Below are 17,493 nucleotides of genomic sequence, written 5' to 3'. Positions count from 1 at the left end.
AATATTTTCGTCAAAATAGAAACATTTGCTCCCAAAATTTCTTAAACAGTTAGCCTCATATATCATTTACTAAAATGTAATACGTACGAGTAAATGAAATCACTAAATAAATATTTAATTCACAGTGTTTCTATATAAAAAAAATCTAATTATATAAGTTATTACAGAATGGAGGAGCTTAAAATTTAATATATTTTCAAATTAATTTATTTGCTATAGTCTGTTGGGCCATGTAAATAAAATATATGTCTAAACTTCTGTAGCAAACAGACCAGTGATATAAAAAAAGAAAACTAATTTTAAAACTAGAACAAATTTTATTATAATGGATCTTGGGATGTATATGTCCACAATGCGGATCTCGGAAACTACTGCACCGATCATCACCAATCATAACTGGGTAATATTTTTTATAACTAGGCAGCATTTTTATAGCTGAGCAATAAATAAAACAATTGAAATTTCACAAAAATGATGTGTTTCAGATTTAACCAATAAAAATTACAAACAAAAAGGAGTAAGTTTAAAATATAAAACAAACTTTAAAAAATTATTAGTTTTTCTTTAGTGAAAATTTCATGAGTGTTGCAACAGAAAAGCAAGGCACTTTCGTTGATAAGTGTCTACAAAGAAATACTTCAATAAAATCTACTCTGTGATGTAATGCTGTAATGATAGCTCATTTTTAAACTAAAATTTCAATAAAATCCTTTTTCTCATGGATGGTGAACATTACTGAATGTCAAGTATGAGTACATTGTTGTAGAACTGTCAGACAATTCCAGAAAAGGCCAAAGGCTCTAGCAGTTATACCTGCCCTCCGAGCAGGTATTTCTGCTAGTGTTTTTAATATTTCTGTGAAGTTTTGGAATGTCTATAATTTAAACTGTGAAATATAAATACTAAATTTTACTTGCTGTAAACTATTCATCTGTTTATTGTAAAGATACTGCAGTCAGCTACACTTCCATTAAATCTGATCCAAGACACCCACCTGTATTTCTTTAAATCTTGTCTTGCCCTTCCAATTAGGTGAAGTTTCTCAAACATAATATTTACAGCGGAGATTACACTGGTCTCCTGGACTGTCTCACCAACTTGCATGAAAATAAACATTTTATGTATACATTGTGTCAGATGCAACAAAGGTTTTGGAAATATATAAGAGAAAGATTAAATCTAAACAAGTGTTTCTGCACTCATAGTTTTTTTTTTTATGATTCAGCAACTCCTATTCTATTTTCAGTGTTAATTTTGTTTCTCCTATTGTTTGGTTAAGCTGTACTTTTATTTGCCTTAAATGATTGCTTGCCTGTCTTCCACTGTAAAATAAATGAGTCAGAAGTTAAGAGAGACGGGCGAGAGGAATGAGACTAGATATGTAAGATATATTAGTTGTTTATTAAAAGATACAGATTATTACAAATACTAGCTTGATTGTTGTTGTTTGTAATATTTTTTCAGATGTGATTAATACTCTTCTTTATAAAAATTTACAGATTAAGTTTTCCTAATTCATTATTATTTGAGATTATCAGTTACAAAGTCCTGGGCAGGCACTACTTATTACTTTTCGAGATTTGTAAAATTTGTTTCTGAATTAATAAATTGAATTTGTTTCCTTACCCTGGCAGTAATGTGGTCATTTGATAGGTTATATATTAATAATTAGGTTTTCTGATATTGGTTCTATTACATAGATCTTAATGTGCACAAAAAAAGCTAAGGATCTTTATTTTCAAAGTGACTGCACATTGTTAAAAACTTAATTTTTTATAAAACAATTATTATTTTATACACGATTCTAAAAATGAGACTGTTTCTAGTCTCAAAATTACAGTAAAATGCAAATAATTTACTGTACAGTGTAAAAAATAAAATAAAATCTTGATGAGACTATTTCCAGTCTTATCAGTTTTTATTTTATTTTTTTACCCTGTACAGTAAATTATTTGCATTTTACTGTAATTTTGAGACTGGAAACAGTCTCACTTTTAGAATCATGCATAAATTAATTGTTGTTTTATAAAAAATTGAATTTTTTTTAACATTGAACAATACACAAACACCAATGAATTTTAACGACTGCACCTTGTATGACACATGAGCTAAATAGTCAGGTCAGAGATCTTCAAAGTTCATTACTCTCCCTAATTTCAAACTATTGATTAGAAAGGGGACAACTGGTCAACAGCATCCTTCTCTTTGATGGTTAATGATAACAAACTAATGAGAATGAATGGCGATGACAGTTATAATGTTTCTACGGCAACATATTTTAGCTTGAACCTTGAGGCTTCTCATCTGCAGCCACGAACGTTAACCACGAGGTCAGCCTGGTTATTGCTATAGGTACTGTCATATACATAATTACATTATGTATCTATGTATATAATTTTACATCTGGAATATTTTCTTCGTAATCTAGGTATATATTACAAATGATAAAATTCTTTAACCAACTAGCAACTTGTCACTTTCTAACTACAACCATCCACACGGAAGTACAAAAATAACATAACTTTATATATATACATTTTTCTTATTCTTCCAGAGATCAGACACTTTTAAGTAAAATCCATAGATAAATATGTTTTTCAAATACAAATTTGCATCTTTTTTTTTTCTTCTTTCAACTTTTTTATATTTTTTCATCAGTCAATATTTACATACCTAGTTCTCTGAGAAACTCTGGTAATTCCCCTTCGGCATCATGAAATATTGCTTCCACGAATGCTGCCTACAAAATATGTATATTTAGATTAAATTTTCCATAACCTGTATTTTGTATTTTTTACTCCACGAATATACAGGATAATAACGTCTTCACAAATTCAAACTTGTATAATTAGTGCAATTAACAATTTCTGGACACAAAGATAATAAATTAGATGTATAAAAATAACCAATATCTATCTAAACATGTGCATTCATATTTTGTCAATATAAGTTAAGCCTATCTTTTTCGATCAATGCACATACATGTTTCTCAATATATTTGTTACAAAATAATAAACACCTGTAATATTTTGTAATTAGGCAAACTATAAAATCTAAAAAGAGTAAAATGTTTTATTTGGCAGATGAAGAGACATTTTACAGCTTTTAGTGTTTTGGGCCAACTTCAAACAAATGAAATGCTATCTATACAAATTTTACAAACCCAGGGCCTCTGAGAGGTTGCCCAACTTGAAGCTTTGCACTAACCTACTAGATCACGCATGCACATTTCAAAGTCACGTGCCATTCAAGATTATTCAGGAATTAATAACTAAAACATACAAACAAACAAAAAGACAGGAACTGATAGCCAAGCATAGTGCATCATGGACTACATGTTTGTAACTTGAAATTCCTGGAATAACCTGAATTTTCTTTTATTAATTTATTGTTTTCAGTTTATGTTAACATTCAAAGTAATACTGTACATTTCTACCCTCAAATATTCAATAACTTTGCTATAAAATGCTTAAAATAATTCATTAAAATATTAATTACACTCAAATTGTTGTATTGTTTTACTCATTAAGTTATCACAGGTCAATTCCATTACATCTATTAAGAAACTTAGTATACACTATTCCAGAAACACCGAAGACTTACCTGCAGCTTAGTTTCTTGTTCACCATCTCCCACAACATCTTCCCCACACAGGGCAAACAACTGGGCCATCAAAACAACAACATCTCCTAACGTCAAAGATCTACGAGTGCAATGTTTATTGAGATGGTCAATTTCCTTTCATTTTAATAACTAAATCAACAACACAAACAATGTAGCCTAAACCCTTACTTTCAGATGCCAATTTCCTTTCATTTTAATAACTAAATCAACAACACAAACAATGTAGCCTAAACCCTTACTTTCAGATGCCAATTTCCTTTAGGCATGTAATTTTTACATTTTACACTCCTACATGAAATTGTTCTGTCATAGGCAAAACTAAACCTCAACAAACAATTACTGGTGGGTGGAGACAGGACAAAAAAAAGGATTAGCCAGAAAGGTTTTAAAGCACTTTGAATACATATATAAAACTCAAAAACTAAAAAAAAGAACAAAAAAACTAAAACAAACAAACCAAAGCAAGGAAAGTAAACAAAAACAAGAGGGAATACTCAATAGCTGTGGGTGTAATTAGATCTCAAATTGGTCAATATTCCTTTGTTTCCTTTGAGGGTGGAGACATGACAAAAAAAAAAAAGGATTAGCCAGAAAGGTTTTAAAGCACTTTGAATACATATATAAAACTCAAAAACTAAAAAAAAAGAACAAAAAAAACTAAAACAAACAAACCAAAGCAAGGAAAGTAAACAAAAACAAGAGGGAATACTCAATAGCTGTGGGTGTAATTAGATCTCAAATTGGTCAAGAGATGGAACTATGAGCTAAAAGTTTATACTTGAAAAAAAACTTAGCCATTCTATGAGCTGCTATGTCGTGGCTAAAAAAAACAGTCCTAGTTTACAGAAAACCTAGTTGTTTCTATCTCAGTGTTTTTCTTTTAGTTCTGTTTTCACCTACAAGCAAGTTTTTCTTGGTTTTGACTTTTTTTTTTAGGTGTGTTTTTGTACACTGACATACTGAGTTTTTTTCTATACTTTTTTTTGCCTTCAATTGTTTGCAGGTAAGGTTCTGAATCTACTTCTGTTGTTGTTGTTCCTATAAGACTTGGTTACAGAATCAATTATTGCCAACCACATACTGTAGCTTATATACTGTTTAATATATCCTTTATATTGTTGCTTGTACACTGTTTAATATATCTTTTATGTTTTATCTGATGGATGAAAAGTTCATTTAGTATACAAACACTGTTTAATATCTTATTTGTACACTGGTTATATGAAATATTTAGTAGCATCTCCATCAACAGTTTCAAACTAAGTTAAAAAACAATAATTATCAAGGTTTCAAAGTTTTAATTTCTGGCACAGGCAGAAAAAAAAAACACCCAAATTTTAGTGAGTCATGTTCTTTCCTGTCTAATAAAGGCATCAACATGAATTCAAATAATTCCAAATGTAAGAAAAGGTAATAACATAGCAACATTTAAGGTTATTTTTATTTACAAAAACAGGTGAATTCAGAAGCAAATAGCTCAAGTTGGCTAGCACCAAACTACCATAATTAATACAACACCGAAAGAGATAATATAGAAAATGTAGGATTAAAACAACATATCTAGAAGCACAAAATTTTTTGATGTTTTAATAGATTAACTGCTCAAGACAGCACTTTGTTCAATTTACACTTTTTACTCACCAACTAGTAAGTAAATCCATTAAAAACATTGCCTTTTGTTAACAATTGAATGTAATTACCAAATGTTATTTCACTTGCTTGATATAAACGTAAACTAACAGTGAAATAATTCCTGAAAAAAAGAAAGGTGAGAGAGAAAATGTATGCTTACTTTTCTCTTCTCTTTTCTATAAGCCGAAGAAGGTTCGATGTTGGTCCTTCTCCCGAAATTGTAGTGTTCTGGACAAGAAGTTTTTCTGTGCTCAATAATTCTTCCATCTGTGAATTCTTAGTGTGACTTGAAGCTTGTATTACAGCTAGAGCTTGCTGTAAAATCTCTGCATGTGTTATCACTGCATCTGGATGATTCCTAAATCAACAAATTCAAAATCATTTGTGATCCTGTAAAAACAAATTATAGATTTGTACTTCTCTCAAGATTTAGTCTGTCTTTTTTTTCTTATATTTTATACGAGTATATCAAGAAGGTAATTTAGTCTTATTTTCATACTTACAGTAAACGTCTTAAGCTTCATCTGGATATTTATGTTATTCAACTAAGTTTATCAAATAAACAAAGCACAAAATTTAACCGCACAAAAAGTAAACACACAGAAGTCTGTGTTATTTCCTTTCTTAAGAAATTCAGACATTATGGATACATTTTACCTGAAATTAAGCAGCCAGAAGCTTTTTTAACAGATATCAACATTAAAGATGTTTGGATTGTTTTAGTTCATCTATGTTAAGTACTTATAATATACAACTGGGGACATATCGGAAACAAAATTACGGTGTTACTATAGCGTGCAGTCTACAAAGATATTTACACAAATGTATACCGTGTGGTCTACACAGATACTATCATCATCATCACTGTTTTAATGATTCACTAAAACAAAATTTCTTGCTAAGTAATTATTATCTATCCACGTTTTTGTTCAGTAAATAATAATAATTGAATAAGTTGTGTGTTCAAAAAGAGAACCTTAAATTTAGGTTATAATTGTGTTAGTTTTGATTGTGGGAACTGATTTCATTCCAATTATATTTGCCCCCAAAAACAGTATGTAATGGTATTTTGTACTTTATTAGTTTGAAAGCATTATTTATAACAATTGGTGCCAACTGCAAATAAACAAAAGTTAAAACAGTGATGATGAAAGTATCTGTGTAGACCGCACACTATAGTAACACCAAAATTACTCTGTACAGAATCCAATTTGATTGTACCTACAGTATGATTTATTTGGTCACGTTTCTTTTCTTTTACAGAATTTTATCTGAATTCTTCACTAACCTGAAAGCACAGACAGTGTCATTCAGTTGATCAATTGTTAATTTTTCTTCAGATAAATCAATAGGAAGACCTTCTCTGGTTGCCACTTGGACTATACAGTGATTCATCTCCATCAAGCACTCCTGTAAGTTTAACAAACTGGTGTACATGTGCTTATAAAAGAATTAACCTTTTTACTGAAAACATACAACCAATTTTGCAGGAAAAGAAGTTACAAATTGACATCGTGCCCACTGACAATATATCATTTCTTATACAAGGCTAGTTTAATTACTCGCAGGTGGATTAACTACAAGCATGATGGCAAAGATGGTATCAGTCTTTGACCTTATGTGTTATTATTAAAATATTATACAGGGAATTATTCTGCTAGGTATCGTGTAACCTGTAAACATTCCCTTACCAATAATTACTATTATTAAGTCTAAAAATCAAGTTTACCTTTTGTTTAGTGGTGACAAGTTTATTCAGCATTGTTGAAGCTATATCGGAGGACTTGTTAGCCAAACAGCCAGGTGCAACTACAGGTCGTTCATATACTGTATCGCTTAGAACAAAATTCAGACTGTTTACAATCAAATACAACAGGCCATATGTCAAGGAGTTAATAAATTTTAAAATAACTCATCTATTTTTTTTTTTTTAACTTTAACATAAGCTCTTTAACAAACTGAAAAAATAACATACAATAGGGTTGACATGGATAAAACTAAAACATTTTTTCAATTAAATCTTTATAAACAGTCAATTGCTATCTGAAAAAAAAAAATTCCAACAATACAGGAACACTGTAGACCTCAATTTAACTTGTAAGGCTTATTTATGTTTGCTATTCAAATTTTTAACTTTTGAAATCAGTGTTAATTCACTATCTTACAAACATTTCCAAAGTTTTATTATTTCTTTAATATGTTTTAAAATAATACTGTAAGTAGCGTAAGTTACAGCTTCCTATTACAACCTATAGTAAGACTGTATAAATTTATTTTTTTGGTACAAGGAACAGAAGATATTTTAATCTATATCTAAAGACATTATCAATTCTAAAATGTATTGTGCAAGCTATGTCAAATGATGATAATAATAAAAAGCTTTAATTCAGTGTTTCTACATTAGCACACCACATCATATTATCAGGAACTGAAAATACAAGATCTTAATACATTATTTTAATTCACAATTTCTTCTAAATGTTAAAAATTAGAATAAAAAAATTCAATCAATAATTCTACACACTATTTGAAATTTCATTAGTTGGTAAAAAAATAAACAAATGCTAGGAAATAAAAAAGATACACAAAAACAACAAAATATCATTTCAAAACGAGTAGCATGAAACAATTCTTTACCATCTGTCTATAAAACAAATTTTCTTAAGGTTAGTTTCACAGAGGCTTGTATATCAGGTGCTTTTTTTAATTATTCACCTCATTGATCTGTTAAAATCTGACCCAAGTCTAGTAAAAATGATTATATTTTAATGAAAATTGTACAATAATACATAAAAAAGGAGGAACAAAGAAGTTTTCTTTTCTTTTTCAAAGAGTAATCAAATTCTATTAAAGAATCTTTTCGAACCCATTAAAAGGTAGAATTAATTTTATTAACAAAAAAAGCAAAATCTTCCAGAAGGAAAAAGATGGTTTTAAATTACTTGAATAAACATGAAGAGAGGGAACACATGTCTACAGCTACGTCACAAGTATGACCTGGTAACTGGGGTAACACTCGAACAATACGGTCAAACAAAGAATCAGTCTCGTGACTCAGTGGTCCGGCTAGATCAAGGGTACGGTCCACAAGAAGAAGAGAAGCTCTAGTAGTAGCTGACTGTTAAACACAATGAGTTTGTTCTCATTACCCCAAAAAAGGACTTTAATCAAACTAACATATAAACGCAATCCCGTTTACCCTCGTCATTTAAATGTAGATGTTTTTTCTGTTCCCCTAATTTCATGTGTTTACGTAGCTATGAAATAAGTTAGTTTCACGCAAATTTTCCTTACTTTCCAAATCAAATATCCTTTGTACAATAACAGCTAAATATCAAGTTAAACAACAGTGATAAATAGTATACAGTATAAATTCTGTAGATGTTTAATAGAACTCTTTAATGAAGAACAAAAACACATCTTTATTCTTTATAAGTTTAATAAAGTTTAAGTACAGTATTTGTAAGACAAAAGAAGCAATTATAAATCTTATCCCCTTGCTCCATGGATGCATACTTGTTACACCCACTTTATTACCAGGGAGCCATAGAACATACTTTTATAAAGTTTAAGTACAGTATTTGTAAGACAAAAGAAGCAATTATAAATCTTATCCCCTTGCTCCATGGATGCATACTTGTTACACCCACTTTATTACCAGGGAGCCATAGAACATACTTTTATAAAGTTTTTACACCAAATTCAATCATATGTGGTTTGTAGGGTCTTTCTTTCATGAAATATATTATTGCGTCAGCGAGGTCACATGACTAGTATCACGCCACCTCCTTCTAGAAACTATAGGGGAGAGAGTAACAGATGTAATCATTCTGCTTCATTACAAGTAACATAAGAATTTACCTTTCTTCTTTGTTTAGCTATAGGTGAATGTTCCAAATCTGTTCCAATTAGCCGACTCAGCATTCCTAGAGCAAAAATATCTTCCTTGAGATGCAGTAGTTCGAATAAACTGTTTAAACACCCAACCAAACCCTGGGGAAAAAAAAGATAATATACAGGTGTACCAGTAAAATGTTTATATTTATGTATATATAATGTATTTGTGAAAAATAAACACAGCAGTAAACATTTGAATAACTTTATAATATAGTTTTATGAATAAAAAACTGAAAAAAATTGTTTTAAAATAATTCTAGACACTATAAAATAATTTCAAGTGCTGCCTTAGAATGCAGATAAATTCCACAAAATAAAAAAAAATATATATATATACATATATCACATTAAGCTTGTCATTTGTTTATCGAAGACACACTGCAATGATCACTTTCTCATTACGACTTCTCACTTAGATATCTGTATTTAGTTACAAAGTTTAAAGTTGTGATATGAGAACACCAGCTACTCTGCATTTTGTAGAAGTAGTTCGTTTCTCTTTGCCTCATACGTGTTGCTGTATTTCGAAATTAGGTATTTACTATACACACACTGCTGGCTGAGGTCTAGAGGAACCTTTGTGCTGACTGAGATAGTATTGGAAATGTGTCTTTGTTCAATCTTAACCATAATTACAGATTGGGTTGGAATTTAAAAAAAGTGGAGATAAATAAACATTAATTTCACTGTACACTTCAACTCTTCTGTCATGATCTGTTCAACCAATATCAGTAATATCATAGATACCTGCAGACATTACACAGCAGTAATACCAGAAAGAGTCAAGTAGCTTATGTTTAACAGATATTGGTGTTAATACCAAAGAGTTCTAGGTTACTTCTACCATCTTCAACCACAGTTAGATTGTAAGTTACAAGTATCAATGCTTTCTTTGTTGAGCTCCCTTTCACTAAATATGAATGATCGGCACTTGTGTATTGCCTAAAATGTAATAAATAATTAAAATCAATGTTTCATATTTACACAATTTTAAAAACTTTATTGAAGCCATCAATGGCTTCCTTACCTGTACAATGTTTCGACATCCTCTACATTGTCTTCAGGAGTTATCTGCAAGACACACTAGTTTATACATATTTTCTCTTGCTACGTGATATTACTTGCTTTTGTATTTAAATAATTTTAAAAATACAAGAGCAATGTAATATTGCAGCTTTAAATGTCAGAGAATCACCAGAAATAATAAAATTTAAAAAAACAAAAAGAAGTATTAAACACAGATGAAGGGTCAAGTCAAATCATTGATATTTGGCATGATGTAATATAAATGTTGACCAAAGTGGCTTTCCAGTTTGCTGCTACAACAAAAAAAAGGCAGGAAAATCATGGCCTACGTGACATTTATAAGTTACCAGTACTGACTATTTATCTCTGCAATTGGGGGAGGGGCAATAATTAGAGGAGAGCTGCTTTGGTATATCAACTATTTGGTTATTTGGCTAAAGCACTTGGCTGCTTTTCTGAAGTCTAGCATCTGGCCGAATTGCTCCCTGTTACATCTCTATTCATAAACACCATTAACCTACCTTCATATTAAGTTGGTATTCAAATGATAACCCGCTCACTGAATTATCCATCGAAGTCACATGCTGTTGTTCTTCACCATACTGAAACATTAAGATTAATTATAAAACTATTTATATATCAAACTATTGTTGATGTACATATGTTTTATATGTAGTTCCCTGTTTTAATGAATGCTTTACCAGAAGCCCCTTTTCTTAAGTTATGGTTTATTTCAGAATTCATTTGTTATGGGCAAAAGACTAAAAAACAATTCTCACCCATGTATAATTCAATGTTACACATAAAATCATATATAGTTACAAACATATTTTAGCTAGAATCTTAATCACCTTTCAATAGAATGTAATATTTTCTGAAGACCACATTCAAATAGCACGGAAGCAATCACAGCATTAAATCCTCAGTTATTAAATACGCTTTGTCAAAAAGTGCTTTCATAATATCATGTTGTACAATAAATAAACAGAAGTACAGCTCATAAAAACTCCTTAAATAGGCACACAAATACTGTGGGAAAAATTAAGATAGTAACTGTTATAAAACTGCTTCTGAATCCCTAATAATAAAAAAAGAGTAACAATGAAAAAAGACAAATACTGTCTTAAAGTCCCAAAGTTTCTGAACATTTCTAGTTTATATATATATGACATTGTAATAACTCTAAGATTTGGAAATAAATATTATGATTAAAATTATAAACCTTCAATATATTTATATATATATGTATTGTTTTACTTATAAAAAAGTCCTAAGTCCAAAACGTAAGAACATATTTCACGACAGTAAGAGTGATTTACTTTTTCAACTTACTTTCACTGTAGTTTGGTGCGATTGTTTTGTGCCAATGTTACCCAGTAATGGAAACATTTTTGAAAACCCTGGCATCAAAAATAAAGTATCACAAATACTTGCAGCAAATATGGGAATGTGTATAACTTCGGCAGTATAATTCTGAAAGAACAAAAAAAAACATGCAACACATCTTGATTTGTAGGATATGACTCAAAGAAATCAAAATTCCATTGCTACAAAACAGACAAGTGAATTTTAAATAAATGTCAGAATTTCCTTTTGTTTGTTTGTTTTTAAGCACAAAGCTACATAATAGGCTAACTGCGGTGCCTACCACAAGTATCAAAACCAGATTTTGTGGCCATTATAAGCCTTCAGATTTACTGTTGAGCCACTGAAGGTGACTGGGTGTCATTAAGGACCTAAAGTAGCCCATCACCTTACAAACCAATAAAATATGGTTTGAACAATTGTAGGTAGTCTTAACTTTATGTCATAAACACGAGCAGCAAGACATGTTTTACAAACCTCACTGGTGAAAACAAGATCCACAGTTCTACTTTAACACAGTAGGTACATTCGGACAAACCTTCTGTAGAGAATGGAATTGATAACTGCAAGGAATATTCCAAGAATGAAGACACTAGCTGTCATAATGTTACAATCTTATGCTTTTTAATGCTAAAACTACTTAAGGAATGAAACCAATAGGCCTAATATTAGTGAAAAAAATCACACTGGATGGCAGATATCATTTTTCCCATCATTCCTCTTAATCAGTCCATTGCAAATCTCAGAGGCAAGTAAAAATAGCATTTTAAATACTTTTTTGTTGTTGTTTGTCACATATCAATACAGAGGAGGTCTTTTCTTCAATACCAGAAATTGTTACCTGAGCTAGACATGATGGCATATAAAAGTACATAAAAAATGCTATTTTCCATGCAGTACAAAACACTTTATATCATGCTTTTAAATACCGAAAGCTAGCATAGCATTGAAACCAACAGGCCTAATATTAGTGGTAAAATTCACAATAAACTCCACCTTTTTCTCTCTCTCATTCCTCTTAATTACTCTATTATGGTTATAAAATAAAGGCATTAAAAATCCATTTTGTAAGGAAATAGTATATTTAAATTAGGAGAGTTGCACTGATTCAAGCATATAGGACTCATTACTAACTGCATAAGGTCAGTTGCATAAAAGTTATTTGTCAAAAGTCAATGTTTTTGATGGTACATACAGTTACATCAAGAACAGCAACAATTACAGCTTGCAACGCAGAATCTTTAGCGGACACAAACATGGGATTCTGATGAAAATTACCGATAGTAACATTCACAGATGGATACATTCTCAACATCTTGCTGATGGAAAGAATAATGACACTTCTATCCTGAAAAGTTTGATGTTATCAAACACTGAAAAATTCAGGATGGTTTCAAAAGTGATATTTATTTCTTATTGGTTGCCATTTCTGTGACAATACATAATTACGGCTTTTAAACTTACCATGTTACCCATCCACTCGAGCAACCTGTCTTCTACAGTGTAGTAAATCTGTTTGTTGTCATGATGACTGGGAGAGAAACTGGTAATAACTACACTGTACTGAAAACTGCTATACTTCAGGATGTCTTGAATAACCTGAAGTGATTCTCCATACAGAGGCCCACTGACTACAAAGACAGCTTTTCTCTCAGTTTCTGATCCTGTCTATACAAGATATTCAAAGCAATTAAGTTTACATTGTTTAATTAAAAGGTTATATTAAAGATTTAACTTAACGATATCTGAATGGCTTAAACAGTGTATAAACTGGACCTTATAACACAGTGAAACAATCAAATTTATAATTGAAACATACATTGTACAATGTTCACATATTTTCATAAATCAAGATTCTAGTTAACCCAAACTCCTGGGTCCCACACACATGAGAATTTGTCGGGATGCATGAGATTTAATCCCCCAGATACCGAATATGCACCACAAAATGCCCCAAATGCAAGGCAAGCACAAGTACTTTGCTTTGAACTTTGTACCATAACAAACTAAACAATGTACAGTTTTCACACAACTGTCCACAATCAACTAATAACAGGTTTCATCAATGACAATAAATTGCATGAAAATAAAACCACATGCAAGTACCACATGATTAACCCTTTCACCTCAGGTAGGTCAAAGTGTGTATGTCACAACTTTTCAGAGAGATACATTCAAAATTTAATTAAACTACTTCAATGTCAATGTATATGAATAAACTTGGCATCAGAATGTAGATAATAAATCAAAGTTTGGTATTATTTATGTTTTAAGTTCTTAATTATATAAGGACATATTTTTAAAATATTCTCGATCTCTCCTAGTATGAGAACTGTGATGTTTGTTATCAATGTCTTCCCTCTTCTCTATAAACTTTAATGTAACTTACTCATTATAATGTTTTCATCATTCAGGCAAAGCATAATTTACATAGCCTTCAATCTAATTTAGTTACAAAGAAATAAGTTAGAAAATCAGACCCCTCTTGCTGTGCTCACCTGTCACATCCTATCTTTCAAAATTTGCCAATGATTTTCTCTGACATTTAAGACCAAATTATATATAACCATAAAGGAAAGCCAAAGTTTTTCTCTATCAAATGACATATTATATGACGTTGTTTTCTGTACAGTTCAAAATATATTACCTCAAACTGTGATAGACCTGTTATTAAGCAAAAATTACAGCTCAGCAGTAAATATTTGTTCACATTTCAGAACGTAATAATTTCACCTTCAAGTGGAATTTAAAGTATTTATTTAGACCTAAGAGCTCACCTCAAATGAAGACAACTCCTTCACACATATCGCTCCAGCATCTAAAAGACGCAGCAGGCCACCATGCCAGTGTAGACACTCAGCAGCAGGGTTATCCAAATACACCACCGATTTCCTTACTTTATAACATACTTCTGTCCACCAATGGTCGAGCACTTTTGGAAGGTTAGTTTGAACAGACATTTCTGGATAACAAATGAGAAAAACTGTTAACTTTTAAGGAAGATGCCAATAGTGTAATTCTCTTGCTGTGGTTTCTTTTAAATTATCAACATCCAGTCCATCTAATGATAATATATGACTTTATTTCCTCCTTTAGCATTTCTACAAATTGAACATTTGTACTACTGTAATTTTGCTGTAGGCTTACATTACAAATGATGTTAAGTAATGTAAAACAAATCAACTTGTATAAAGTAAACAGGATAACAAACACAATGACTGATTTACTCTCCATCTTCAAAATCACTATCTATCTTGTATTTATAATATAGAATCGAATGTGCTAGAACACTTTATGTTACATCCTTAGTTTTCTAAAGTTCTAAGCCTACCTCATTAAATCTTAAGGTCTGAACATTATAATTAAAGCACACAGCTCCCTCTAGCTAACAGTTAAATAACAACATTAAAACATATCTTGTAACAACAGAATCATATCACCCAATGCACTTTGTAAATCCTTAAAGCACCCTAATTAGTAAATAAAAATTACAAATAATATAACTAAAAATAAACAATTCAACAAAACTAATTTTTTCATTTTATTAACCAATATACAACAGGCCAAACATTAATATAAACAATGATTTATAAGCATATGAAAAAATTTGATTGATGGTGGAACATGCTGCATGTTTCGACAGAACATTGGCCTGTCTTCTTTGGGTATGATCGGTACTAGGCAATACAAGGTATACATATCATTACAAGAACAAAAGACACAGGGATTAAATGTGATGGAAATGGTGTCAGCAGGTAACAGGATATAGGTAAAGGTCAAGTGTGTGTGAACAGTGAACAGACCTTGCCAAATATAGCTGATGTTGCTAGGACAATTATAAGTAATGATCATACCCAAATAAGACAGACCAAAGTTCTGTTGAAACATGTAGTATGTTCCACCGTCAATAAAATTCTTCTTTATGTTTATAAATCGTTGTTTGCCAACCTATTATAATATTAGCAAAATGTACTTCCTTGTTCAAGTACGTTAAACACATCTGCACAACATTAAAGATGTTATTACAACTGTACTACTATCAAGAGTGAACTGGAGACAGTTAAAGTGCTTTGAGTTAGGTAATAACGATGCTGTGGTAGACAGGATAAGAAGTGGTCAACAACATCATTAAACTGATGAGCCCAATTAGGTCAGTAAAACATGTGCCTCAGAGAACAAGTGTAATAAGCATGCAATGGTTGTGAGCACAGCATGCCGATTCCTTAAAGAATGTGGTAACGAAATAATACTGTTTGGCTTGCATGTCAACAATTTCAATACAGAATTTTTTACCAAAACATACAAGTAGGAAAAAATTAATAGATCTAAGTGACAAATATTTATTTGTAATAACCAAGTTATGCATAATTAATTTTTTAAGTGCGATATTGTTTTACCAATTTGGTTTCTGCAAGAATTGACCATTAATTACCATTACATTGTATCACTATATCAACGCTGATATGATTTTAAGCCTACTTTTTGTTTGCTGTTAAAGTTTATCATTTTCCTGGCTTATCCACACACACACTTCTGTCATCAACTTTCCTAAAAACATACTCTTCATTAGATCAGTAAGTTAATTTTTAGTTCCTTTCTATGTATCAGAAGTTATCGAGCTAAAGAGATGTTTATCTCTCTACACATTAGTTAGGCTTCACTTGGAATACTGTGAACAGTTGTGATCTCGTTATAATAAGAAAGAATACTGTCAAAGGCTACTATGATGATTCCAAGAAGTGACTTATGGGGATAGGTTAAGAGTCTTATTTTCTCTTGAGAAAAGAAAGGGGAGTTTACAAAATTATCTGGATAAACAATAGGACAATGGACTCTGATATCTTTGTGCTACATTCTGAAGACAACAGGATGACTAGCTGGAATGAGTTTCTGTTAACATTTTACAAATTACAGGAGTTTAAAGGAGGAACTTATAATTTCTTTAAAACTAAACAGTAGTTTTAAGTTTTTACTTTTTCTCAGTCAAGGGTAGATGTGCAGAGGCAGCCAGCCTTGAAGTTGAAGTGTTGAAGGAAAAAGTGGTCACTTGTTGTCTTATAATATTATCACCATATATACATTTAGTATTGATGATCTACATGACGATTATTGTTTAGAACGTAGGATAAGAAATTATAAGGATTTTATTATAGGGTTCCATTATGATTTCATTTAACAGTGTAAATAAAAATACCAACACTAGTTCTGTTCATCGCGCAGTTCTTTCGTTTTCTACTCTTACTCTTAGCCTAAACCTAATAAAGCCTAAAGCCTTACAAGTTACAAAATACAATGATAGTATCTCATAATCTACCCTAACTTCTAAATCTAAGAGCAAGACTGATCATAGAGGCCTAAACACAAAATAGTATATAAACTAAAGGTAAGGACTGGTTTTTCACTATGAAATAGCACAATTTACAGTAGTTAGGCGATAATGAACAATTTAGCCATTTTAGGACTTAATATTTAAGTTATTTAAAATTGCATTTCATAAATATTCATCAAAAACTATGAACTGGCTTCATTATTATTAATATTATAACTTCAATATAAGGTGAAGTATTTCATTTAAAAGGTTTATAACCTAATACTAGTAATACTAATAGTAATATTATGGGTAAATTTTGTGTTATAATGGATAGACAGAAAAACATGTGTGATACGCATTTTTGTATTGAAATCCTACCGTTTTCGAGCTTCTGCCTTCACGACTAGAGACAGTGTAGCGATGAAAAGTTTATAACATCAGTATATGACCAGAATAGATTTAAGATACTGGGTATGGTTTTTTCGTTAACCTAAACTAAGTCTAAAGGTTAAGCTAAACACATTGTTATTTCAATGAAACTTCAAACACAACTAGGGACTATGTTTAAAAACAAAAGAAGACTGAGAACAATACTGCACTCAATTATTATACTTAGAGTAAATACTTCTTCAATACGC

General features: G+C 30.8%; 1 protein-coding gene across 1 annotated transcript in view; it reads right to left on the bottom strand.

Annotated features, from left to right (window-relative positions):
* Positions 1-17,493, bottom strand: part of LOC106463984 (sec1 family domain-containing protein 2-like) — a 24,709-nt gene extending 7,216 nt beyond the window's left edge. Inside the window, exons 1-13 of the mRNA XM_013924086.2 lie at positions 17,234-17,493; positions 14,322-14,506; positions 13,009-13,212; positions 11,512-11,652; positions 10,701-10,781; positions 9,118-9,249; positions 8,199-8,374; positions 6,986-7,091; positions 6,545-6,666; positions 5,417-5,614; positions 3,604-3,703; positions 2,674-2,740; positions 995-1,097 (exon numbers count right to left, since the gene is read on the bottom strand). Of these exons, the coding sequence (XP_013779540.1) occupies positions 995-1,097; positions 2,674-2,740; positions 3,604-3,703; positions 5,417-5,614; positions 6,545-6,666; positions 6,986-7,091; positions 8,199-8,374; positions 9,118-9,249; positions 10,701-10,781; positions 11,512-11,652; positions 13,009-13,212; positions 14,322-14,504 (1,613 nt within the window). The 5' untranslated portion in view covers positions 14,505-14,506; positions 17,234-17,493. The remainder of the gene's footprint in view (positions 1-994; positions 1,098-2,673; positions 2,741-3,603; positions 3,704-5,416; positions 5,615-6,544; positions 6,667-6,985; positions 7,092-8,198; positions 8,375-9,117; positions 9,250-10,700; positions 10,782-11,511; positions 11,653-13,008; positions 13,213-14,321; positions 14,507-17,233) is intronic.

The sequence above is a fragment of the Limulus polyphemus genome, unplaced genomic scaffold, assembly GCF_000517525.1.
Source record: "Limulus polyphemus unplaced genomic scaffold, Limulus_polyphemus-2.1.2 Scaffold1534, whole genome shotgun sequence".
In the NCBI taxonomy this organism is placed as follows: Eukaryota; Metazoa; Arthropoda; class Merostomata; order Xiphosura; family Limulidae; genus Limulus; species Limulus polyphemus.
The sequence above is the reverse complement of the archived record's forward strand: the minus strand, read 5'-3'. Positions and strand labels throughout refer to the sequence as shown.